The sequence below is a fragment of the Trichosurus vulpecula genome, chromosome 9 (assembly GCF_011100635.1).
Source record: "Trichosurus vulpecula isolate mTriVul1 chromosome 9, mTriVul1.pri, whole genome shotgun sequence".
Classification (NCBI taxonomy): Eukaryota; Metazoa; Chordata; class Mammalia; order Diprotodontia; family Phalangeridae; genus Trichosurus; species Trichosurus vulpecula.
In genome coordinates this window covers 1162600-1189683 of record NC_050581.1, presented here as the reverse complement: position 1 = coordinate 1189683, position 27084 = coordinate 1162600, and the positions used below count along the sequence as shown (strand labels likewise).

At 43.8% G+C, this 27084-nt stretch overlaps 1 protein-coding gene across 1 annotated transcript; it reads right to left on the bottom strand.

The window, feature by feature from the left end:
* Positions 1-15930: 15930 nt before the first annotated feature.
* MMP25 (matrix metallopeptidase 25) lies at positions 15931-25407 on the bottom strand. The gene is made up of 10 exons (XM_036738993.1): positions 25297-25407; positions 24233-24365; positions 23184-23316; positions 19797-20089; positions 18350-18526; positions 17880-17964; positions 17621-17703; positions 17139-17291; positions 16527-16787; positions 15931-16202 (listed from the first exon to the last, which is right to left on the bottom strand). Exons 1-10 carry the CDS (start codon positions 25405-25407, stop codon positions 15931-15933), a joined length of 1701 nt encoding a protein of 566 aa, XP_036594888.1.
* Between the last annotated feature and the right edge of the window lie 1677 nt (positions 25408-27084).

Here is a 27084-nt window from a genome sequence, read left to right as displayed (position 1 = left end):
TTCTTGAGTGTGACATTCCTCCACTAAATAGCCTCTCCTTACCTACCCTTCTTAATGACCCACTCCTTCAACATCCACCAGGTGAATTTTCCCTCTGTCCCATCCATCTGCCTCTAGTACTCATTCCCACTTCTACATCCTCTGCTTAGTTTGCCTTTCCCCAGACTCACTCAACCTCCACCTCTCCAAATCTTATCTGTCTTTTGACTAGTTCCTTCCGTTCCTTCAGAAAACCTTCTCTGACTGATCCAGCTCCCAATAATCACTCTTTTCTTTTACTTTCGAGGGCAGTTCTGCCAGAACCAAGGAGTTGTTGCTTGAATGGAGTCTTGTTTCCCACTTCACTAAAACTTAGAGCTCTCTGATGGCTACGGTATCACCTGGAGTACCCTTCTGCACCAGGCTGGATTTATAGGAGGATCTTCATTAAAAACTTGAAGACTGAATGACTGTATAGACAGTTTTCATTTGCTTTTTGCATTATGCAAATTCAACTTTATGTAAAGAATTCTGAAATAAATCTGCATTCCAAAAAAATTATGAAAATTCCTTGCAAAACAGACGTTATACGATTAGATGCTGTACAACCTGGGCAGCATAAACGGTGGTAGGAATCTGAGAAGCATCTCTAAGTCAGTTCCCACATGTCTGCAGACAATGAGTGACACTGTGCCTCCCTCTCTGTTCAGTAGTGACCCTTATGGTCTCACCATGATTGGCAGCAAACATGCTCTTGCGGGGAAAAGTAAACCATCTCATAAGCAAAGCTAATAGACTTAGAAATGAAAATGAAAATGATTAGAAAATATTAAGGAAGACAAAGGTTGTCATCAGTAGTACATGAACTTAGTCTTGTGGTGTGGACTGTGAACAACAGAGTAAAAGATGCTGCCCAGGTAAAGGAGCACACAAGGCAGTGCTTACATGAAGTTGCCTATCTATCAAAACAAAGAAAAGATGCTGTTCTAGAGAGAGAGAAACTATTAACTACATGGATAGAAGACCAGACTCAGAAGAATATTTCTTTAAGCTTGATGACAATTCAAGCCAAGGCTTGAAGCCTCTTTGAAGATTTAAAGGTAAAGTACTCTGAAGAAACACAGGTATTTACAGCAAGCAGTGGGTGGTTTGCAGGATTTAAAAAGTATGAAGAATTTCATAATGTACAAGTGTCAGGAGAGTTTGCTGGTGCAGATATTGAAGCAGCAAAAAAGTTTCCAAGTTCCTGCAAAAAGGAATAGATGACAGTCTGTACTCACCAGAATAAATCTTTAATGTAGATGAAACTGATGAGGGCACAGTCTCTGGGAACCCCCTTGAATCTGGAATACAGTCTCTGGGAGGCTGCTTGAACTCTCCTTGAATCTTCCAACTAGATCTGGCCTTCCCCTAAGGCCATAAGCTTTACATTATCATTAGGCCCAAATTTCTACCTAGCCTTGCCCTTTATTGTCCAGTTACTTCCCACACTTGAATCTGACCTCATCTGGATCCCATCAAGCCCCTCCTTAGACTCCTCCTCAAGGCCCTCCCTAAACCCCTCCTCTAGTCACCCCAGACCACCCCCTCAATCCCTCCCACAATCTTTGTGTATATAATCTCCATCTTGCCTCCATGAAGGTGCTCAGATTCAATCTAGCTCAATAGATTAAATCTGGCTTGCTTGTGAAAACAGGCATCACAAAGGGTGGGATTTCTTAAGACAACCCATTATGGTGAATCCTTAATAAGCTTTGTCTTTTCCCTCAGCTGAGAAGGCTTGAGTCGAATTCTTTCTGCAGGACCTGGCATGTTGGTATTTTGGGGTCACGAGCACCCCTAGAAATGTATGGTTCCCTACGATCATCATTTTGCTTAGACCTCTTCAAAACCAGCCTATTGTATCAAAGAATGCCATCTCAAACCTGCATCTCCACATGGAGGGAAAAAAAAAACAAAACTATGCCTGGGCTTAAAGCTTCAAAAAATGAGTTTCTTGTGAAAATGTTTAATTTGATGTTCCTGTTAAGCCTATATCATTGCACGCTGTCTTGGGGAGGGGGAAGGGAAGGAATGGGGAGAAAATTTAGAACTCAAAATTTCATGGAAGTGAATGTTGAAAACTTAAAATTAATCAATTGATTTTTAAAAAATAGAGGGAATGCATCTCCGGGACTTGCAAATTAAAACCCGTTCTTGTGCACCACTCAGAAAATCCCAGAGCATTGAAAGGAATCAGCAAGACATTATTTCTGCTAACCTTAAGGCATGGATAACCCTTATCATTCTTGTGAGAAACATGGTTTTGGTGATCACTGGACTTCCTAGGCAGGGCCAAAGTCCTGAGGAAGAACCCTGTGATAATCCCTAGGGAAGGCTGTACAGACCACAGGACTCCCAGAGGAAGACCAAGTGGTAGCCATCCCTTAATCCGTGGGGATCACAGGGCCTCCTAGGGGTCAGACCCTAAGGAAGACCCAAGCGATGGCCCCTTAGGATGGCGGTAAGATCACAAGGCTCCCGAGACAGGGCCCGAAGTCCTAAGTGATGTCCCCTTAAGAATGCCATGCAGACCACAGGGTTCCCCAAGGGAATCCAGAGTGGTAGCCCTCTTAACACCGCAGTGGGGATCACAGGACACCCCAAGACAAGATCCAGGAGTAAGCCTGGCAAGCTTCCTCTGCCTGTTGCTCCCCTTCACTTGACCTTAGGAAAATCCATGTGATTTACCCATTCATACCCAAAGAACTCAGAACCAGAGTGGTCAGAGAAAGGCATTTTATTACACTCCCTGAGAGAGTGTGTGTAGTGCTCATGGGAACACTCACACTGATACTGCTGCAGGAGCAGGGGTAACCATTCCCTCCACTCCTGCTAGAGTCATGGTTAGTTTACAATCTTTGTTTTTTTTTACATAGTTTTCCTAGGTTATACAGTTTATATAAATAGGATAATAAGGATACAGAAGCAAAAGTGAAGTTAATTAGATTTTCCTTGTCTTAGTTTAGGATTAAACTACACTCTTTTACTTCCCCTACTTTCCCTTTTTAACATATGCAAATTATACAAGTTGGTAGGCCTGGATTCTTGGCAAAGACCAGACCCTAGATAAGCTTGAACTGGTTCAAGTGGGTTTGACCTCTCTAATTCCCTAGACTGCCTTCTCAAAAAGCATGCGCATGCTTACAAGCCTCTGACCTCTCACCTGACCCCTTGAGGCCTGGTCTCTGCTAAAGCTGGGGTGGGGGAGGGCGGGGAAGCACACCTTTAGTTCTGTGGAAACAAAACTCCTCCTCCCATTTCTTACATTCTTGAACTATGGTTTGTGCACTGTTTTGTTTCTGAAGTCCAGAAGTTTTGTAATGATAATGGCATTCCATTCAAGATTCTACTTATTTGGGGTTATGCCCCAGGTCACCCACCCAATCTGGATGATTTTAATGAAAATGGAAAAGTGGTCTACCTTCCCCTTACACTACTTCATTATTACAACCGATGAGTCAGGGAGTGATTGCGAATTTTATTATGTACTGCATTTCATTTACCAAGGCAATAGTAGCTTTGGACGCACATAAGGACTTAACATTGAAAGATCTCTGGAAGTCCTATAATGTTTACCATGCAATCCAAATATTGCTAAGGATGGGAAGGTGTAACAGAAATGTGCATGAATAAAGTTTGGGAAAAAAGCATGCCCTCAGTTCATTCTGATTTTTGTAGACTTGACAAAGATGAAACATTTGAAGAAGTAAGTAACAAGACTATAAAATTAGTGCAAGAATTAGAGCTAGAAGTGAATGAGTACGAGGTGGAAGAGTTGATTGAGTCCCGTGGAGAAGAATTGTAAAAGGAGGATCTGATTTGAGTTCCTGGCTGCAAGGACTGCAAAAGAAAGGGAACCTTCAGAATCCGAGGTCAAACTAAATAGGTTCGCAACAAAAGAATTGGCAGAAACATCATTTGAGTGAATTCTTTTCTTGTATTGAAAAAAATGGATCCAAACACTTCAAGATTTTTAAGAGTTCAAAGACTAGTTGTGGATAATATTGCTTGCTGTCGTCAGACATATGAAGGAAAAAAAGAACCACTGTCCAAACATTTCTCGATAGCTTCATTTAAAAAAAAGTTGTGTGGCCAACCACCTGTGATAAAGGCTAGGTACAGAGAGTGGGGAAGGGGCAGCATACTGCACACCTCTATTAATTTTATTGTACAGCACTGTGCATACTTCACCACTAACTTTACCTTTCATTTCATAATTCTATTCATTATCATGGTACAGTATGTAGTATGTCTGCATTTTAGTACATTTTATGACTTGCAGAAGGTATGATTTTGTGTATGCCTTTTTTATATAGGTTAAGTGAAGTGGGTGGGTAAGGGCAAATTCAAATTATGTAAAAATTGCTTCGCAGAAGGGTTCACTTTGATAAGGCAAGAACTGTGAGTAGGTAACTAAGGTCAAGGGAGGTAATTGTATCACTGGACTCCCACTTGAACCAGGAGCTCTAACCAATTGAAACTTTTATGAAATACCTACTCTGTATAAGATTAAAATGATAGTCCCTGCCCTCAAGGAGCTTACAGTCTAATAGTAGGGATGGAATATATATATATATATATACACACACAAGGTAAAACCTGACAATACTACAGGAGGGAGCCATACAACATACTATAAGAAATTTAAAGGAGGGATTATTTTTACCCAGATAGGGGTGGGGATTAGGAAATTTTTAAATCATTATTTATTTATTTAATATTTTAGTTTTCAGCATTAATTTTCACAAGAGTTTGAATTACAAATTTTCTCCCCATTTTTACCCTCCACCCCACTCCAATATGGTATATATTCTGACTGCCCTGTTCCCCAGTCAACCCTCCCTTCTGTCACCCCACTCCCCCCCATCCCCTTTTCCCTTACTTTCTTGTAGGGCAAGATAGATTTCTATGCCCCATTGCCTGTGTATCTTATTTTTTAGTTGCATGCAAAAACTTTTTTTTTTGAACATCTGCTTTTAAAACTTGGAGTTCCAAATTGTCTCCCCTCTTCCCTCCCCACCCACCCTCCCTAAGAAGGCAAGCAATTCAACATAGGCCACATGTGTATCATTGTGCAAAACCCTTCCACAATACTCATGTTGTGAAAGACTAACTATATTTTGCTCCTTCCTATCCTATTCCCCTTTATCCAGTTTTCTCCCTTGACCCTGTCCCTTTTCAAAAGTGTTTGTTTTTGATTACCTCCTCCCCCTATCTGCCCTCCCTTCTATCATCCCCCCTTATTTATCTCCTTCTTCCTTCTTTCCTGTGGGGTAAGATACCCAATTGAGTGTGTATGTTATTCTCTTCTCAGGTCAAATCCGATGAGAGCAAGATTCACTCATTCCCCCTCACCTGCCTCCTCTTCTGTCCCAACAGAACTGCTTTTTCTTGCCACTTTTATGTGAGATAATTTACCCCATTCTATCTCTCCCTTTCTCCCTATCTCAATATATTCCTCTGTCATCCCTTAATTTGATTTTTTTTTTAGATATCATCCCTTCATATTCAACTCACTCTGTGCCCTCTGTCTATATATAATATGTATATTCCCTTCAGCTACCCTAATACTGAGGTCTCATGAATTATACACATCATCTGTCCATGTAGGAATGTAAACAAAACAGTTCAACTTTAGTAAGTCCCTTTTGATTTCTCTTTCTTGTTTACCTTTTCATGCTTCTCTTGATTCTTGTGTTTGAAAGTCAGATTTTCTATTCAGCTCTGGTCTTTTCACTGAGAAAGCTTGAAAGTCCTTTATTTTATTGAAAGTCCATATTTTGCCTTGGAGCATGATACTCAGTTTTGCTGGGTAGGTGATTCTTGGTTTTAATCCTAGCTCCATTGACCTCTGGAATACCATATTCCAAGCCTTTGGATCCCTTAATGTAGAAGCTGCTAGATCTTGAGTTATTCTGATTGTGTTTCCACAATACTTAAATTGTTTCTTTCTGGTTGCTTGCAGTATTTTCTCCTTGATCTGGGAGCTCTGGAATTTGGTGACAATATTCCTAGGAGTTTTCTTTTTGGGATCTTTTTGAGGACACGATTGATGGATTCTTTCAATTTCTATTTTACCCTCTGGCTCTAGAATATCAGGGCAGTTCTTCTTGATAATTTCTTGAGAGATGATGTCTAGGCTCTTTTTTTGATCATGGTTTTCAGGTAGTCCAATAATTTTTAAATGATCTCTCCTGGATCTATTTTCCAGGTCAGTGGTTTTTCCAATGAGATAGTTCACATTGTCTTCCATTTTTTCATTCCTTTGGTTCTGTTTTATGCTATCTTTATTTCTCATAAAGTCACTAGCTTGCACTTGCTCCAATCTAATTTTTAAGGTAGTATTTTCTTCAGTGGTCTTTTGGACCTCCTTTTCCATTTGGCTAATTCTGCCTTTCAAGGCATTCTTCTCCTCATTGGCTTTTTGGAGCTCCTTTGCCATTTGAGTTAGTCTATTTTTTAAGGTGTTATTTTCTTCAGTATTTTTTGGCGTTTCCTTTAGCAAGTCATTGACTTGTTTTTCATGGTTTTCTCACACCACTCTCATTTCTCTTCCCAATTTTTCCTCTACTTCTCTAACTTGCTTTTGCAAATCCTTTTTGAGCTCTTCCATGGCCTGAGACCAGTTCATGTTTTTCTTAGAGGCTTTTGGTGTAGGCTCTTTGACTTTGTTGACTTCTTCTGGCTGTATGTTTTGGTCTTCTCTGTCACCAAAGAAAGATTCCAAAGTCTGAGTCTGAATCTGAGTCTGTTTTCGCTGCCTGGCCATGTTCCCAGCCAACTACTTGACCCTTGAGTTTTTCATCAGGGTATGACTGCTTGTAGAGTAGAGAGTACTTTGTCCCAAGCTTGAGGGGTTGCACTATTGTTTTCAGAGCTATTTCTACACAGCAAGCTCTGCCACACCAGCTACTCCTCCCCCAAGAACCGCCAACCCAGACGGTGACTCAGATCTTAAGCAGGCTCTGCACTCCTGCTCTGATACACCACTTAATTCCTCCCACCAGGTGGGCCTGGGGCTGGAAGCAACTGCAGCTGTAGTTCTGTCCTCAGAGCTGCACCACCTCTGCTGCCCCCTGGGCAATGGCCAAACTAGGAACTCCTTTCACTCTGTCCGGGCAGCTCTTCCCACTAACCTTCTCTGTTGTCTTTGGTGTTTGTGGGTTAAGAAGTCTGGTAACTGCCACAGCTCACTGATTCAGCAAGCTAGGGCCTGTTCCACCTGGCTCCCAGTCTGTTTGGTCTGGGCGCATTCCATGCTGGGCTCTGCTCCACCCCACTCCCAGCACAGTACAATAGACCTTACCCAGTGACCATCCAGGCTGTCCTGGGCTAGAGCTCTGCTTCCCTCTGCTATGCCATGGGTTCTGCAGCTCTAGAATTTGTTCAGAGCCATTTTTATAGGTTTTTGAAGGGACCTGGGGGAGAGCTCACGCAAGTCCCTGCTTTCCAGCTGCCATCTTGGCTCTGCCCCCCAGATTAGGAAAATTTTAAAGAGGAGGTGGTATCTGAGTTGGGCCTTAAAGAAAGGAAAAAACTTTTGAAAGAAGTATGAAGGCAATCTGACATAGTAGAAAGAAGGCTTGATTGGTAGTCAAAGGTCTTGGCCTTCCTACTTGCTAACTGTGTGACCTTGGGCAAGGCACCTTAAAAATCAGGACCTCCAAGACCCCTTTCAGTTCCAAACCAAGGAGTCCATGAATAACCTTAGATGGGCAGGAGTGGTGTAGGAGGAGAGAGTTAATTCTATGTCTGGGAAAAGACGTGCAAAAGCATGGAAACAGGAGAAGGATTGGAAAGCAATTAGTAAACCAATTTGCCTGAAACACAGTGAGAAGTAAAGTGAATCAAAGCTAGAAAAGTAAATTAGAAAAAGAGTACAAAAGAAACCTTTTTGAAAAAACAAAAGAAGCATAAAATGTACACAAATAGAGCAATTTTGTTACTACTCTGCTAAACTTAATATTTATGTTTCTTTTTCAACTGTTTTTTTAAAAAAGATAAATTAGAAAATTGGAGGGAGATTATGGAGACCTTTGAATGACAAGACAAATTATCTTTATCTTTATCTTGCAAGCAATGAGCAGCTAGCCAGGGAAGGTGATGTCTTTAAATCCACCAGTCACCTCCTTAAAGAAACCCCCAAATGAAAATGCCCAGGAATGTCATAGCCAAAATCCAGAGCTTACACATCAAAGGAAAAAAAATAGTGCAAACAGCCCAAAAGAAACAATTCAACAAGTACTAAGAAGCCACAGGAAAGATCACACAAGACTTGACAGCTGCCAATGTAAAGAAGAGGATAGCTTGGAGTGGGGCCTTTCAAAAGGCGTACAACCATGAATAATTTATCCAGTAAAATGGAATATAATCCTACAGAGGAGAAAATGGATCATTACTAAAATAGAGGATCTCCAAGCATTCCTGATGAAAAGACCAGACACTTTGAAATGGAAATACAGGAGTCAAAAGAAAAATAGAAAGGCTGATCAATTGGAAGGGACTATAGAACTGTTTACATGCTACTAAGGGAGAAAGAAGCAAATGTCATCTCAGAACCTTAGTGTCTTCAATGATCACTGAGAAAGAACAATTAGACCTCCAAAGGACCTGGGAATGATTTTATTCTGTTTTGATAGTCTTAGGAGAAGATAGAAATGAGAAGATTAGGGGACTATAGTAGAAGAGAAAAAGAGGGAGGAAGGAGAGAAAAATCACTATCTCACATAATAGTGGTTTGTGAGATGAAAGAATTTAACATTGAGAGAAAGAAGTGAGAGTAACAAGAATCTCATGAAACTCACTCTCATCTGAACTAGAAAAGAAAGTTGAACACACACACATCGTGATATAAAAATGTATAAAACTCAACAGGGTGACACGAAGAGAAGAAGAGGATTTAAAAACAGAAGGCAGGATAGGTAAAAGAATAGTCATAAGCAAAACAAATTCCAAAGTCAGAGGAGGAATGTGAAGGGAGGATTAAACGGAAAGAAAGAAAGAATTAAAACCTGTGATTAAGGGAAAGAAGAGGGAAAAGGTGGCAGTGGAGAAAACAGACTACTTCATTTATGGATAACAAGTATTAGGCAAGCTCCTCTTCTACTACCTTCTTATTTGTAAAGAGGAAGATGGGGGCAAAGAGAGGAAAAAGAAAAAAAGAAAAAAGAGGACAGGAAGGAGGGAACACACAATTAACCATCATAACAGTAAATATGAAAATGATGAATTCACCTATAAAACATAATAGGGTAGCAGAATGAATTAGAAAGCAGAATCCAATGAAATGCTGTTTATAAGAAACAGGCTTGAATATGAAGATTCACAGGATTAAAATGAGTGATTGGAGCAGAATGTACTGTGTTAGGTGAACTCAAAAAAGCAAGGGTAGCAATCATAAATTCAGACAAGTAAATATAACCATGAAAAAAGAGACAAGCAGGAAAGCTATATTGTAGTTAAGGGAATTATAGTTAATGAAGCAACATCCCTGTGCATTGAATGGCATAAAAGATCATCTAACTGTAGGGAGAAATTGACAGTAAAATTATAGTAGTGAGGGATTTTAATGTATCTCTTTTCAACCTTGACAAGTTTAACTAAAAGATAAACAAGAAAGAAGTTAAGAACCTAAACAGAATTTTATAAAAGTTAGAGATGATAGGTCTCTGGCCATTACTTAATAGGAATAGAAAGGAGTTTACATACTTTACAGCCCTGCATAACATCTTTACAACAATTGGCAAGGTATTGAGACATAAAATCCTCAATAAAAACTGAAAAAAAATTATCAATTGTAAATGACTTAGGTATTCTCAGCAATACAAAGATCCAAGACAATTCTGAAGGACCTATGATGAAAAATGCTATCCACTGCCAGAAAAAGAACTGGTGGAATCTGCATGCAGACCAAACCATACTGGGTTGTTTTTGTTGTTTTTTTTTTTTTTACTTTTTTTCTTTTTTTTTTCTTTTTGGTTTGTGCTTTCTTTAACAACATGGCTAATCTGAAAATATGTTTTGCATGACTGTACATGTGTAAACTTTATCAAATTGCTTGCCTTATCAATGAGGGGGGAAGTGAGGGAGAGTGGAACAGAATTTGAAACTCAAAATTGCAAAAAAATGAAGGTTAAAATTGGTTTCACATGTAACTGGAAAAAATAATTTTTTTTAATTTTAATTAAAAAAAACAGAAATAGCAAACACATCATTGACCAATCACAATGCAACAAACATCATATTCAATAAAGGACCTTTGAAGAAGAGATTTAAAAATGAACTAGAGACTAAATTACAATCCCAAAGAATCCATAGATCACCAAACACATCATAAAAGCAATAGAAAATTTCATTAAGAAATTAAATGGTGCTGAGTGTGTTGTTTCATTATTGAGACAGCAAATCAAAACAAATGCAATCTAGTTAAAGTAGTCCGTAGAGAAAAAGGTCTATCTCTAATCATGTTCATTAACAAAAGAAGAAAAAAATCAATGAACACACTACTAAAAAACAAAACTAGAACAATAAATAAAAACTCTGAAACAAAATAGAAATTCTGAAAAGCAAAGATTAACAAAGTTGAAAAAAATTTGAATTGATAAAGTACAACTATTTTTAAACTAAGAAAACAAAGTCACCTAATTGGATTTGTTAAAAACAGAGGAAAACCAAATTGTTCATATAAAAATTTTTAAAAAAGAAAAGTTCACAGTAAATGAGGAGTAAATAAAGAAAATCATCAGAAACTGTTTTGTCCAATTGTGTGCCAACAAAATGGATAATTTAGAAGAAAATAGACATTTAAAAAATTTTAAATACCTAGGTTAACAGAAGAAATAGATTATTTTAAAATTTTAATATTTTTTTAAAAGAAATTGAATAAGCCATAAATGGACTCTTAAGAAGATACTCTAGCACTAGATAGACTCAGAAGTGAATTCTGTGAGATATTCAGAGAACAATTAATTCCAAAATTAAATAAATTATTTGGAAAAAAAGAAAAAGAATAGACTTTCCAATCTCTTTTTTATGATGTAAATGTAATTTTGATACTTAAGCTAGGGAGAGACAAAGAGGAGAAAGAAAACTACAGACCATATTCCTAATGAACAATAATACAAAAATATAGGCTACACCTACATATTAAAAAAATATTATGTACTATGACCAGATTGGATTTATACCAAGAATGCATTGTTGATTCAATACAAGGAAGACTGAACATAATAACCCATTAAGTAATAAAAAAAATTATTATACCACTACATGCGCAAAAGCTTTTGACAAAATCTAATATTTGTTTCTTTAAAAAAAAAAAAAGTAGGAAAAACAGGAATAAATGATTCTATCTTTAATATACTAAATAGTATCTATCTAAAACCAAGAGCAAATTTATATAATGGAGCGAAGTTAGAGGTTTTTTCCAACAAAATCAGGGGTAAAACAAGGAAGCCCATTATCACCATGTAAGTCAAGAAAAATAAATCAAGGGAATGAACACAAGCAAAGAGAAAACAAAACTATCATTTTCAGAAGATCATACGGTGGTCTATTTAGATAACTTTAAAGAAGCAATTAAAAATTAATTGAAACAATAAAGTCATCAAGTTACAGGATTTAAATCAATCCACACAAATCATTAGTATATTACCAACCAACTACAGCAGGATGAGATAGAAAAATGACATAGAAAATAACTATAAAATGTATAAACAGCTTAGGAGTCTATCTATCAAGATACACACAAGAACTAGATGGATGAAACTACAAAGCATTTAAAGAAATAAAGACACACCTAACAATTGGAGAACTATTAATTACTCATGGGCAGGTCATAACAATATAATAAAAGGCAACATTACCTAAGTTAATTTACTTTTTTTGGTCAAACCAGTAAAACTACCAAAAGATTATTTTATAGAGTTAGAAAAAAATTCTAAAGAAAATTCATTGAGAAAGAAAAGATCAAGAATCCCAAGGGAAATAACCAAAAAAATGGGGAAAGAAGGGAGCTTCACCGTGGGAAACTACACATCTCAAATCATATTACAATTCAACAATCAACGAAACCATTTGGTACTAGCTAAGAAATAGGTCGATCAATGGAACAAATTATGTACAGAAGCAGATGAGCTCAACAGCTGAGTTTTTGATGAACCCAAAGTCCCCAGTTATTGGGGTAAAGATTCACTATTTGACAAAAATATTTGGGAAAACTGGAAAGCAGTCTGACAGAGACTACGTATAGATCAACATCTCATATCTTATACCAAGATAAACTCCAAATGGATATGTGACAGGTTTTTTTTAAATGACATCATAATTGGAGAAGTGAGGAAGAAATTATCTTTTGGATCCATGGATAGGCTCATGACCAAACAAGGAAATTGAGATGATAACAGAAGATAAAATGGACAATTCTGATTACATAAACTTTTTTAAATTTTTGCATAAACAAAACCAATGTAGTTAAAATGAGAAGGCAAATGTATAACTGAGGGGAAAAATCTTTGCAGCAAGTGTTAAATTTTCACATTGTTTGTGTAAAGAAACTGATGAAAATTTATAAAAACAGGAGCCATTCCCCAACAGACAAATGGTCAAAGGATATAAACAGATAGTTTTCAAAGGAAGAAATATATAAGATATTAACAAATTTATGAAAAATGCTCCAAATCACTAATAGTTAGATAAATGCAAATTAAAGCAACTCTGAGGTTCCACTTCCCACCCATCAGATTGGCAAAGATGTCAAAAACGGAGAATGACAAAAGTTGGAAGAGCTGTGGGGAAAATAAACGGAATAATGCACTCTTGGTAGAGGTGCAAATTGGTCTAACCATCGTGGGAAGCATTTTGGAACTACAGAACTATACACAAAAAGAACTCATTTAGCTGGACATACCGTTTTACTCAGTGATATCACTACTAGACTAGACCACAAAGAGATCAAAGAAAGAGGGGAAAGGACCCATATGTACAAAAATATGTAGAGCAGCTCTTTTGTTACCGGAGGAAACAACTGAAAACTAACAGGGTGCGAATCTACTGTGGAACAGTTAAGCAAATTATGGCATATGAATGCAATGGAATATTATTGCACCATAAGAAATGATGAAATGGATAATTTTAGAGAAGATCTGTATGAACCAGTGTGCAGTGACATAAACAGAACTAGGAGAACAATTTCTGTAATAACAACATTATAAAGAAAAACAAAGATTGGAGAATTCTCATCAGTGCAAACTACATTTCCAGAAGATCAAAGATGAAGCTTACTGTATATCCCTGATAGAGAGATAATGGGCTCAAAATTCAGAATGAAACATATATTTTCAGACATGGACAGCAAGAGAATGTGCTTTGCTTAACTATGCTCATTTGTTAGGAAGGTTTCTTTTTCTTTCATACATGCAGACTGAGTAGCAAGTGGAAGGAAAGGAAAATTGTTAATTGAAAACATTTTTAAAAATAAAAATTCACAGAAGAAAACAAGAAGTGTAGAAGTAACCAATAGAACAATTTTGTTACTACCTTCTTACACTATTTATGCATAAAATTTATATGTGTATAATTCAATTCATATAAATTTTATATACGTATGTTTCTTTTTTAAACTTTTTTTTTGGAGGGAGGAAGGCAGGGCAATTGGGGTTAAGTGACTTGCCCAAGGTCACACAGCTAGTACATGTGTCAAGTGTCTGAGGCCGGATTGAACTCAGGTCCTCCTCACTCCTGGGCTTTTTAAACTATTTTTAAAAAGGTAAATGGGAGCATTTTTTTCTTTTTCTTCCTTGTTTTCAGAACAGGACTCATGTAGGAATTTGTTTTGCATGACTTCAGGTTTGTAATGAGTTTTGCATTTCTTGCCTTCTCAATAGATGGGAGAAAGGGTCAAGAAGGGAGAGAATTTGGAACTGAAAATAAAATAAAATTGAATGAGAAAAATAGGTAAATGGGAGGAAGAACGTGGAGACCCTCAAATGATACACTAATGAGTCTAAACCTAATCTTGTAGGCGATGGGGTTCTAGACAGTGAAGCTGATTTGATCTGGTCAGAGCTGTGCATCGAGAAGAAGGGGTTGGAGATGGGAGAGAACTGAAGCAGGATGGCTGGTGAGGAGGCTAGTACAAGATGATGAGGGCAGACGTCAAGGATCTTCGGAAGGCAGGATCAATACCACTTGTCAAAGGACTGGGCATGTGGGATGGGAGGGAGGGAGGAGTCGAAGACCAAGCCACATCCTTACTCCAACCTTCCATGGCCGCTTAGGCCAGAGGCAGCTGACAGTCTGTGAGCTGAGGAGCACAGGGAGTACCGAGGATGAAAGCCAAAGCCATAGATTGACAGGCCCCTGGATTGGTGGGCTCCTCCTGGGCTAGGGCCAGGGATGAGCCTTGAACTGGGCCTTCGGATTTCAGAGCAGTAAAGCCTTCCATGTCATGATCAGATCCAAGCCTCTCATTTTCCAGATGGTGAAGCTGGTTCCCAGAGAAGGTAAGGAATTTTCCCAAGGTCACACAATAAATGATGGGCAGGGCTATGATCAAACCCCTGTCTTCTGACTCAGAACCCAGGGCTTTTTTCCATCTTGGTAATCTTAATAATCTCAGTTTTGCTTTTCTGCTTAGACCACTTTCATGGACCCCTTTGGCAGTCTGGTAAAGCCTATGGACCTCTTCTCAGAATCAAGTTTTTAAATGCGTAAAATAAACAGGATTGCAAAGGAAACCAAAGGTTAGTAAAAATAAAGATGTATTTTTTCCATCCAAGTTCACAGAACCCCTAAAATCTAGACCCTTTGGGGGGGCCCCTGGGAGTCTGGGGCCCCAGATTAAGAACCCCTGGCTTAGGGAGAGAGGGGGAACCTGAGAGAATGATAGAACGAGGCAAAGGAAATTCTACAACAATCAACAATGCTGAGCTAGGGCACAAAGTCTGAGGGAAGTCTCACCAGCTCCCCATTGTTCCCTGAGGGCCTCAAGAAACCAGATGGAAGCCAGGGCATCTTGATGGATTGACTACTGGAATTTGGAAGATTTTCAGGCACTGCTGAGGGGCAGGGTGTTTCAAGGGAGCCAGAAGAAAACCCTCCCTTCAGGCTTCAAAGATCTACAGCGAGGCCCCACTCCTCCATGAAGGAGGTCTGGATCCGCTGCACTTGATAGCTCTGCTTTCCTCACCTTGTAGCTAGGGTCTCTGCAAAGCCCAGTCTTCTCTCTGAGCCAAGAAGTACAGCGACCAAAGCCTGGGAGAGGGGCAAGCTTTACCTGTACAGCCTCTCTTCAATATCCCTAACCCCTGGGACCCCACCCAGCTACAGGGCCCCCCTCTTTGGCAGGCTACGGTAGGGAAAACCAGATAGACATGGAGTCTGCCTGCTCTTTCTGGGAATGGCAGCCTGTAGGATGGTCTGAGATCCCCACAGGCTATGCAGAGGAAAGAGTGGGGACCTTCTGGATTCTCAATCTAATCCCCTATACTCAGAATCACAGACTGTGCAAGCAAGAGCTAAGGGAAAGCAGAGGGCAGGGAATGGAGAACTAAGCTCATGAACTGGGCACTAGCGAGTTCTGCATTGGGAAAACCTGGATTCTTTTTACCTCTTGAGAGCCAGAGAACAGCAGAGCTCACCTATTCATGGCATCCTAGATTTAGAAACAGAAGGGACCTTAAATCCAAATCCTTCATTTTTTCAAATGGGGAAACTGAGACCCAGAAAGGGGTAGTGACTTGCCTACATGTGCTGCAGAGCCTGCTCCATATATTGGGGAAGGGCAGTAAAAGAGAGGGACAGACACAGGACCTATCCCTAGAGGAGAAGGGGGGAGGAAGGGAAAGTAAGTGTGTGTGTGTGTGTGTGTGTGTGTGTGTGTGTGGTGGGGTGCAGAACTGGCCCCAGTTCTTAGGACCAGGTGATTGTGCCCAGGAAGAGAGAGAGAATCATTGAGAAGATGAAGAGGAAGCCAGGAAGTCTTGGGCCTGAACTCCCCGCCTGGTTGATCTCACACTGACAGTTGCGGGGAGACTTGGAAGGTCTTGGGGCCGGAGGACCAGGGGCAGAAGGAGGGCAGTCCAACCAGTCAGGCCCCATGGGGTGGGGAGAGCCGGGCTCTGCCACCACGCTGCCTGGAGCAAATCGCCAGTACTCAGTCCCCTTGAAGAAGTAGGTATCACCTGTGCAATGAGAATAAGGGCAAAGGTCAGGGCACTTCCTAGAAGACAGTTCTACTCAGCTCATTCCTCACAGACCCAAGCATCCTTATGCTCAATTCCACTTTCTCCACCAAGCTGACCCACATCCTGGCCCCAACACACACCTACACCCACCCCCCCACACACACCCACACACACCCACACACACACACACACCCCACACACACATACACACCCATCCACACACACACACCCATGCATACACACACACACATATACACACACACCCATATATACACACACCCCCATACACACACACACACACACACACACACACACACACACCTTTGTTGCCAATAGTCACATCATCAGGTGCCGAAGGTGCTCCCTCCCACAGGTTCAGATTCTTGGGGTAGCCTGGGTCAACGCTGTGGACGGCCTCATCAAAACGCCAGTACTGTTCACCTCGTATCAGATATGTCTTCCCATTCTGGGGCCAAGAGAAGACAGCATCCACAACCTCCCCAGGGGGAAGCCCCAGTTCCGTCAGCAACTTTGGGGAACCAGCCTCCAGCTGCCGGTCCTGAAACACCCAGAACTGGCGTCCTGAGGATTGGGAGGAGTAAAGTCAGTCACATGTGAAGCCCCTTCTTTCACAGCAGCAAGGTCCCAGTCTTGTTCTTGTCTGTGCCTCTCTAACTCCTCCTCTGAAGCTCTCCTAGTCTCCCTCTCCAACTGTCTCTTCTTCCTCAGCCCCTCCTCCCCCACCCAGCTCTCCATGATTCTCTCTTTCCACATCTGTCTCTTCCTGTCAATAGTGTTCCCCCTCTCTATTCTCCCTGCCCCTTTGCATTTTCTTCTCTCCACATCTCTTCCCAGTCTCCCCTTGGCTCTCTTCTCACTTTCCTACTCATCTCTCTTCCCCCACCCCAACTCTCTTCACTCCATCCCATTCACCACTGAAAAGCAGGATGCGTCCATCTGAGGGCCGAGAATAGGCTGCATCCACAGTCACCACATGCTCGGGCAGCCCCTCCCAGAATCGGTGCAGCTTCGCAGGTCGAGGGGACACCAGCTGGCCTGAGGGCTGAAGGCGCCAGAACCAGGGTCCTAGAGTACAGGAAGCGTCACCAACATATCAGCCCAAAGTCACCCACCCCCAGGTCTTAGGGCAGAGTGGACCAGGCTATAGGTACTGGAATATTAGATTAGTTCTCTACCCGCCTTTGGCCATACTCCTTCTGGCACACATGATGTGACTGGGCTCTTGGCATTAGGCAGGACATCAGAATAGAAGGGGTTAAAAGGGTCACAAGTCATTACCATGGGTGGGTCAAAAGCAAAGGAAAAGAGACTTGAGGTCCTAGGGGTAAGAGAAGGGCTTTGGTAAGGGGGTAAGCATTTCAGGGCAAGGCTAATAGGAGTCAAAGGTCACTCACCTTTAAAGAAGAAGACCTCACCACGGATGTTGGCGATAGCATCAAAGTTACCAGAACATCGGTCAGGAACTGGAGCTGAAGGGCTGGAAGAAGGTGTGGGAGTGGGAAGGCAAAGAGATGAGAGCAAGGCAGAGGACTGAGGACTCATTAGGGACAGAGGGGAATGGCAGGGAGGAGAGAGGGGACCCAAAGAGGGGAGGATGAAGAAGGGAATGAGGGAGGAATTGGGGCTCGGTCAGGAGAGAAAGGGGATACTTACCTGTCTGGGGGCTGCCCAGGGGGTTGGGGTGGAGGAACCAGAGGTTTCCGAGTTGGCTCTGGGTGGGGACTATTTGGACCCTTTCCTGGAGGAAGGGAGAGTTAGAAGTGGGGTGAAATAGAGGGACTGAAAGGCAGCTAGCTCTAGGGAGGGTTCTCTTCCCCCTTATCAAGATGGCGGATGATGGAAAAGACAAAAGGAAGTTAGAAGTCCCGGGTTCCAGTCTCAGTTTTGCTGCTTATCAGCTGTGTGATCTTGGGTAAAACGCTTCATTTCTAAGCTTTAGCTTTCTCATCTGCGAAGTGGGAATGATACCTGCTCTTCTAGGATTAACCATTAAGAACCAATGTGGGGTGGTGGAGGGCAGGGAGGGAGGAACAACAGAGAAGGAATTTTGATTTTTTTTTTTTGTTCCCATAACCCTTAGCCCAGCTCTGGGAAAGAGAAATATAGAGGGTCCCAGGGCTCACCATAAAGCTGCTGGATCCCTTCTCGGTCGTCAGGTGGAAGCCGGTACTTCGAAGGGTCCCCAGCTGGGCCCTGGTAGAAAGGCCGCATGATGGAGTTGGGGGCCGAGGAGTGGGCCAGGCCCAAAGCATGGCCAAACTCATGGACGGCCACAGCAAACAGGTCTGTCCCACCGCTGTCTATGGGTTGGGAGGAGGCAGGAATCAAACGGTGAGAAAAGGGGCCTTGGTCCGATCTGTCCTCTACATGGCTGCCAAAGTGATTTTCCTACAGTGCGGACCTAACCGTGTGGCTCCCCTCCTCTATAAAAGTCAGTGACTCCCTATGGCCACTAAGATAAAACACAAACTCTTCTCTTTGGCTCTTAAAACCCTTCACCACTTGGCATGAACCTACCTTCCCAACTTGGTTGTACATTATTCCCCTTCCTGGGTTCGCCAAGTTTGCTGCTCATCATATAGTGTCTCATCTTCTTTCTCTGTGCCCATCCCCCACACCTAGAATGCTTTTCTCGATCTCTCCCCACCAAATCGTCTTGTGTTTATTCTACATACATTTATATGGTATCTTTTGTAAAACGTCATCTGCTAACTTATCTTGTATTTATTTCCCCATGGCCTAAGACAGTACCTGGCAGCAGTAGGCACTTAACAAATGCGTCACGATCAATTGATGGGTCCATCCCTCTCCCTACCTCATGATGGTCCTAAACCACAGTCCTCTAGGCAAAGGAGGACTCATGTGAGCACATTGCTGGCTCTAGAAAGGAGAAGCCCAACAAAGAGAAAGCATGATTTGCAGAAAAGAGGGGCCCTGTCCGAGATGAATCTTCTTGAAATATTGCTTGGCTTCCCTGTTCCAAAACTTACAATGGCTCCATATTTCCTCTGGCCTCAAATCTAAACTCCTCAGGCTGGCATTTAAGACCCCCCTGCCCCAGTCTCTGCCCTACCCAACTGCCAACCTGGCCCCTTTATCTTTCCCTTGCCTCGAACTCCTCCTCCTTCCTCTCCTCTTCTCCATAGCCTCCTTGTCCTTCAAGATCCACCTCAAGTCCCACCTCTTCTGGAAAGTCTTTCTGATCATCCCAGCCCAGGGAGGTGCATCAGAGAAATAGTCTTCAGAATTTAAGCCACAGTCACACTCACAGTCTTTTGCTATTCTCTCATTGTTTCTTGTGTGTGCTATATCTCCCCAACCTGACTGAACTCCTCCTGAAACCAGGGCCTCGTCTTCTGCTTCTTATATGTTAACCTCCTCTCTTTCCCTCTCAGCTTCCACCCTGGTGGGTCATGCAGAACTGTATGAGGAGTAGAAACTCAGTAAACCCTTGTTTAACATCATAGAGAATGAGGTCCTCAGGGAACAGAAATGTCTCTGTGGAGGGGATTGGTCTCTATGGAATAGGGGTTGTCTGAGGAATAAAGGGGGGGTCCAGGGAGACCATACCGCTTTCCCCAAAGGTCCAGACTTCCTCGTCATCAAAGTGGGTATCCCCAGAGATAGGGTGGTCCCCAGGGAAGAAGGCATGGGCTAACGTGCCCCCAGGCCCATCAAAGGGATAGCTGTCCTTGTGATAGGCCCGAGCGAAGTCGATGAGGATCTCCGGCTCTGTTCCTACCCTGGGCTCAGCCTCCTGGAACGTCATCCCCACCTCAGTTCCCCAGGCAGTCAGGGCATAGTGCATCAGGTTCCGAACAATGTCCTGGCTGAGGGCAGAGCCCTGTGGGAAGGAGCGAACCCTGGGGTCCAGAGAAGAGAGTCCAGTGTTAAGGGGAGGAGTGTATGGCAGTCAAATAAAACAGCGACGTGCGAGTGACTTAGAGGAGTAATGGAGGAGCCACTCGATAAACATTTATTAAGCACCTACTATGTGCCAGGCACTGTATTAATCACAGAAGATACGTAAAGAGGTAAAAGATAGTCCCCGGCCTTAAGGATCTCAGAGTCTAATGGAGGAGACAACATAAAAATAATTATATACAAATAAGCTACATACAGGATCAATAGGAAATAATCTACAGTGGGAAGGCACAAGAATTAAGAGGGTTTGGGAAAAGTTTTCTGTAGAAGGTAGGATTTTAGCTGGGACTTGAAGGAAGCCAGGAAATCTAAGAGGCAGAGATGGGGAGGGAGAAAATTCCATGCAGGGGGATGGCCGGTGAAAATGCTCAGAGGTGGGAGACACATCTTGTTTGAGGAACAAGGACATTGAACTGAAGAGTATGTGGTTGGGTATAAGGGTAGGAGGAAGAAGGTAATGAAGGTCTTTGAACACCAACCAGAGAGGAGACAGGGAACCACTGGAAGGGGAGAGCAACATGGGAACAGAGTGGGTGATGTACTGGAGTAGGGAGAGACTTATAACCTCAATAGTAATAGGGAATTATGGCAGAGGAAAGGGTCTGGGGCAAAAGATAACGAGTTCAGCTTGGGATATGTTGCATTTAAGATGTCTACAGAACTTCCAGTTCAAAATGTCTAATATGTAGTTGGAGATTCCGGACTAGTGGTTAACAGACTGGTTAGGGCTAGGTAAGTAAATCTGAGAATCCTTAGCATATAAATGGTATTTGAATCCAAGGGAACTGATGTGAAAATTTCACATCAAGTGAAATAGCAGAGAGGAGAAAGAGAAGAGGGTCCACAAATATCCCTTTTCTCCCTTCTTCCTCACCTCACAGTGTCCCTCTGGGATGCCCAAAGTTAGCAGGTATGACCTGGATGAGCAGTGGTGGCGATTAAGGTGGGACTTTGTTACTGTTTTAGAATGCTAAATTAATTAAGTGTCTTTGATTGAGCCCCAGGCCCAAACCCCTAACTACTAGGTGCTAAGCTGATGTGGACTGTGAAGCCCTCAGGGTCCCAATGGGAGTGGCTCACACCAGAGCCAATAGTAGGAGCCCAAATCCTGGTGGCTCAGATGACATTTGATGATGGACAATGACCGTATAAAAAGAGAGAACAGAGCTATTTGCTTGGGGCTCTCACTCTTGGAGGAGTGTTCATGTGGAGACTCTGGGCAGCTGTAGTTAAGAGCCCTCCAGCTTGTGAACCCAGATGTTGATGCCTTCTTGGTAACTATGAATTGTATTTGGTCTGTTTATAATGTATCTTTGTAATTTGTTTGTATTTGCTCTGAAGTTCAGGGTGCTGGCTTTTTCCCCTGAACTCAGTGAATGGTACTTGTATGTTGGATTGAAATGAGATTGTTAACTCCTTAACATTGCTTTCCTTAGTAAAGCAGATCAAAAGAGCCTGTGCTGGCAGCGTTCTTGTTGTTGGGCTTGTGTTGGTCTTTCACCCCCACAGCAGCTGCTAGCTGAATTGTTGAAACAAATGGTCAGATAGTTAGGAGGACAAACAAGAGGGTGTAGTGTCCTGAAAACCTAGAGAGAAGGGAATATCAAAGAGAAGAGGGTGATCGACAGTGTCAAAGGTGTCAAGGGGTCATGAAAGATGAGGACTGAGAAAAGGCCATTAGACTTGGCAATTGAAAGATCATTAATAACTTTGGAGAGTGGTTTCAGCTGAATAAAGGTTAGAGCTAGACCACAGAGAGTTAAAAGGAGAGTAAGAAGAGAAGAAGTGGAGGTATCTATACTAGACAACTTTCACGAGGAGTTTAGCCATAGAAGACCGGAGGGATAGGGAATAACAGTTAGCAGGGATGGATGGATCAAATGAGGGTTTTTTGAAGATGGTGGAGATATAAGTATGAAGCATCCAGGAGACAAGCAGGAATTGAAGATTAAGGGAGGAAGTAAGGGTGATAGATGAGGCAATCTCTTGGAGAAGACAGGATGGAAAGGGATCACTTGTGCACATGGGGGGGGTTAGCTTTGGCAAGTAAAAAGGCCAACTCTTCGTATGAGACAGGGGTGAAGAAGGAGGAAATAGTGGTAGAAAGCATCTGGGTACTGTGAGATGAGGAAGGAGGGAGGAAAGGGCTATTTCTGGCAAATAAGTTCTCTGCTGAATAGGGAGGGGGAGAAGGAGCCATAAGAGTTTTAAAAAGGAATAAAAAAGTTTGGAAAAGATGTAGTGAATGGGATAATGAGTTAATTAGGGAGGTACAAAAGGATTACGTTGCATCAGGGAGGACCCAGTTGAGGTTATCTAACACCGACTGTGGATTCAGCAAGGTTTATGACCTTAGTTCAGCACCATTGTGCTTAGGAGCAAAGGCAGTAGATGATGGAAGTAATACAAGGCTGAAGTTTGGTGGGGAAAGATCAATGATGTAATGAAGGCAGGGACTGAAGAGGAGATGACAGTAAAGCATTGAACTAGATCACCAAGGGGGAAAGACAGGGAAAGGATGAGAGTATAGCTGGTGCAGGGCGATGGCCTGAGAAAAGACTGAGGGATCAAGGAATCGGAGGCTAGGATACCAACAAACAGGGTTTGATGTTGGAGGGCACAGGAATAGGCAGAATACCAAAGATTTTGATCAGATAGGAGAATTTCAGTGTTCATGAACATGGAAGTGATGCATTTGTGGCTAATGGCAAGATCGAGGGTGTGACTGTCTTTGTATGTGAGGTGGGGTAGAGGAGTAGTTCATGGGAAATAAGTCAGTTGAGGAATGGATAGGGAATTGGAAGGAATTTATGTATGCTGAAGTGCCCCAGTATGAGGACAGGAATTGGGAAGGAGGGAAGGATTTTGAGCCAGGCATTGAACTCACTGAATCTAATAGTAAGACTTTGGGGAGGAAGACAGGTGAATTGAATACCAACTCAGGTATTCAAGGTAGAACCCTTCAAGGGGCATATGACAGCTAAAACAGTCTAGTAATTTCTGAGAAATCAAGGAATAGATTCTAGAACCCACCTCCAGAACAGCTGCTTCTTCTTCCAGAAGCTGCCTGTAAGGGCATACCGCCTCCTTCTCACCAACCCAGCCACTCCCAGAACATCAGGCAAAGAACACCGTGGCTTCTTCATGGTGGCCAAGGTGGCCTCATCTGAAAAGGACATGGAACATGAAATTTCACAGGGATGGATGGGTGCCTAGCCCTAGCCTTAGCCCTAGGAGTTGGTAAAAAGAGAGTATAAAGAGGGAAAGCAGCTCCTGGGATTGAGAGCTCTATTATCAATACTGACAACTGGCTGGGAGCAAAAGGGCAGACAGTAGGAGGGAGTGGTACAGGTGGTACTGGAGCAAGACTGGCTAGATCAGTGTTATCCTTCCCTTCCTGCCCACCCCCATCTCCTAGTCTGTTCTGAAGGCTGCCCTTCCACCCCAGTCTTTGGACCTCTTGACCAGCAATAACACCGGTCACCTAGTAAGAGCTAATTCTATTTTGGATTCTCCAGTCCTATCCTTGCCCCCGAGTCCCTGAAGGCCTTGGAACTTTGTAGCAGCCCTGAAATTTGGGGCCCATAAGGAAATAAGGTGCTTGATAGACCTTCAGTTTTCCCTTATAGCCAGGCACCATATTTGAAGATGGCTAGAAGGAAGTTCTGAAAAGAGCAGGAGGGCTGGACCTAGAGGGAGGTAAGAGATCATAGCCTGTTTTGAGATGGGAGAATAGGATCTGTTGAATATAACTTGAACAGGGCCTCTAGCTTTAGGGTAGGGGTATCCTGTGACACTTACTAGCTGTGTGACCAAAATCAAATCACTTAACCTCTCTCTCCCTGTCTGCCTCAGTTTCCTCAATGGTAAAACAGAGAAAACAGTGGTGCCCACCTCAGAGCTGTGAGGACTAAATGAGACATTACTCAGAAAGCGCTTAGCCCAGGGCCTGGTACAGAACAGATAATAAATACTGGTTCCCTTTCCCCTTGGATAGTCTCTATTTCCTTCCCCTGGGGTAGCTGGCTGGGGAAAAAGTGGGGCAAGGAGCGTTTGGGAGGAAGGGAATGACCATTCATTACCCATGAGGCCGGTCTCCTTCAAACCAGCAAACCTCTGCATGATTTTGATTGCATCCCGGAGCTGTTCTGGGCTCTGCAGTTGGGCCTGAGCAGGGTGGGGTGGGGGCAGGTAGCCATAGCGAGTGAGCCAGTCCTGGGCCACGAAAAAGAAAGGGTTAATGGGAAAGGAGGGTCGGGGTGGGGCAAGGAGAGGCGGTACTTAGAGCACCCTGAGCCTCCTAGAGTCTTGCACTAGCAAACCAATAGTTGGGAGACTGGGGATCCCCGCTCTCGGGGGATCCCAGCATGGATAGAATTGAGGGCAACCCTCACATCTGCCTCACCCTCACCTAACTCTAAGGCAAGGATCAGAAGACCTCGAGGATCCTGAGCGCCATCCTAAGCTTCCACGTCTCACGGGTGTCTGCTGATTCTAGCCCTCACTTCCCGACCGCGGTCCCTATACCCTTTCTTCCCCCTCAACTCCTGGAACGCTGTGCCAATGTCAGATACTTGCCAGTTCACCTCTCTCCACCTGGCTGCCCAAACTTGGCTCTTTCCCTTCCTCGGCCCCGGCGTCCCTCTCCTTCCTGAATCGAGACGTCCCGGGCCCCCCAACTTCCCTCTCTCCCCTCCAGGCCCTAGCTTTTATCTTTGTGCTCCCCGAGGTCCTAGACCTCAGCTCACTTTTAATATCCTCCTGAACACCGAGTCCCAGACCTCTGCCCACCATCCCTGACCCTGGCATCCAGGATCTCAGCTTCTCTCTCTCCCCTCCTTCCTAACCCAGATGTCCGAGGCCCGGCTCCTCTCTGCATTTCCACACTCCAAGGTCCCAGCTTCCAGCCCACCTTTATACACTTCAGGACCCTCGGCCACCCTCCGGAGCTCTTTCTCCTACGATCTGGAGAAATCACCTGTGCTTTCCTCTGCGCGTCCCTCACGACCACCTCCAAACCGCTGTCTCCTAGATCTTCACGTCTAAGGACCCCAGTTTCCATTTGCCCTCACCCCAGACCCCAGTGAACCAGTTTCCCTGTTCCCAGCCCGCGGATCTGGTGCCCTGTCCTCCAGTCCGCACTCACCACGCTCAGGCTGACATCCTGGGCGGAGGGCTCCGGGGTTCGGGCTGGGGCTAGGAGCGGCAGCAGTGGTAGCAGGAGCAGGGTAAGGAATGGGCATTCTCGCAGCCGCATGACCCTGATCAGGCCAGGCTCTTGGAGTAAGAGGAAGGGAAGGAGTGATGAAGGAGAAGGAGGCAGCCTAGAAGCAGAAGAGGGGTTGTCAGAGAGGGAGCCACCCTGCCCAGCCAGGCCCTGCCCTGCCCTTCTGGGGAGGCAGCTGAGGTTGACCCTTGGGTACCAGCTTGATGATGTTTTTTGGGGGCACCAAAGGATCAAGAACGAGGGGTCCGAAAAGCCTTGGACACCTAAGGGGTCCAGGGACTGGCAGTGGCGGACCGGGCGGGGCAAGGCGGTTACAGCATCGCCTAGGGGTGGAGTGAGCGGGGGGAAATGGCCCAATTTCCCCTGCTTGTGGTAAGCGGTGATTTAGGAACTTCAAAGGTGAGGCTGAGGCTGAAGCTGGCTGGGGGTTAGGGGTGAAGGAGACGATAAATGAGCAATAGCCTGAGCCCTTCGAGGGAGAGGCATGGCTGAAGAGGGACTAGGGGCTGGGGGCCAGGGCTAGAAAAGAGAATTGGGGAATAGGGGCTGGAGTACCTGAAGAAAAGCAACTAAGGTGAGGGAGGGAGAGGCACTATGAATCAGGACGTCTAGGTCACAGAATCTTGGATTTGAAAGGGACCTTGTGGTGCTGGTAAGCTCTTGGAGAGAAGGGGGAGGAGATGAAGGAATCCTGGGCTCGAAAAGCTAGGCTCCTGGAAGGGGGAGGGGAGGCCATTAGCAGGGGAGAATGTCTGAAGATGTCAGGTACTGGGAGACAGAGACCAGGGAGGGGGAGGTAGAGACCGAGCCTAGGGGATGGATACTGAGAGAGGAGGTGGTCCTAGGAGGGGAGCACCACTCCTGGGGTGGGAGGGGTGCAGCACCCCCTACTACCAGCACTGCCCCTCATACACCCCAGCCACCCCTGGAAATGAGGCATGTAGAAAAATATGGAAAAGAACCATTCCTCTCTTTGGCTCCCCTATCTTAGGGCTCCCTTAAAAGGTACCTCCTTCCCAGTGTTCCTTCTCCAGGGCTCATCTAGAGCTTCTCTTAGCCCTGCTGCCTCTTCATTTTCTATGTCGGCTTCTCCGGCTGTGGTCTGGCAGCATCAGTCCGAACTTTCCATGCAAACAGTTCAAATGAGACACACAGAGTGGCGGCGGAGCACCCAAAGAAAGACAGAGAAAATGCACTTCCTACTCAGCTCCAGCTGTTCCAATCTTTCCCTTGCTTCCTTCAAGACCTCCCCCAGGTGCTGCCCCCAGCGGGTACCCTTCTCTGCCACCCCCCAGCCTCCAGCCTCACACTCATCTAAAAGTACCCTCTTCTTCCAATATTGCATGGCTCTTCTAGCTCCTGGCCGGGACCTCATTACATTCTACCTCATATAATAAGTCATGTCAAGATGGCCTTTGGGTTTGGGGGGGGGGCAGGAATTAAGGAAGGAGTGAGGGGGAAACACCAGAGTTAGATAAACTGGAATTAAAAACAGAGACAATGAGACAGGTGGAGAGAGAAGCAGGATGTAGACACAGTGGAGAGGAGGAGGAGGGCAGAGACAGAAGGACCACAGAAATAAAGTCGAGGTGATGGATGTGACAGGCTCAAGTATACAAGAGCCAGGGAAGGCCCAGGGCTGTTCCCTAGAACCAAGGCAGACCCCATCTACAGTCTCTCCCCTAGACACACTCAATAAACAAATTA

What these genes read in the sequence shown, in the direction of transcription:
- MMP25 (XM_036738993.1), bottom strand. Translation starts at nt 25,407, where the DNA reads ATGCGGCTGCGAGAATGCCCATTCCTTACCCTGCTCCTGCTACCACTG. An exon ending in AAGAAGCAGCTGTTCTGGAG is followed by an intron (nt 20,090 to 23,183) that starts GTGGGTTCTAGA and finishes TCTGGACCCCAG; the next exon opens with GGTTCGCTCCTTCCCACAGG. An exon ending in ACGCATCCTGCTTTTCAGTG is followed by an intron (nt 16,788 to 17,138) that starts GTGAATGGGATG and finishes CCCAATCCTCAG; the next exon opens with GACGCCAGTTCTGGGTGTTT.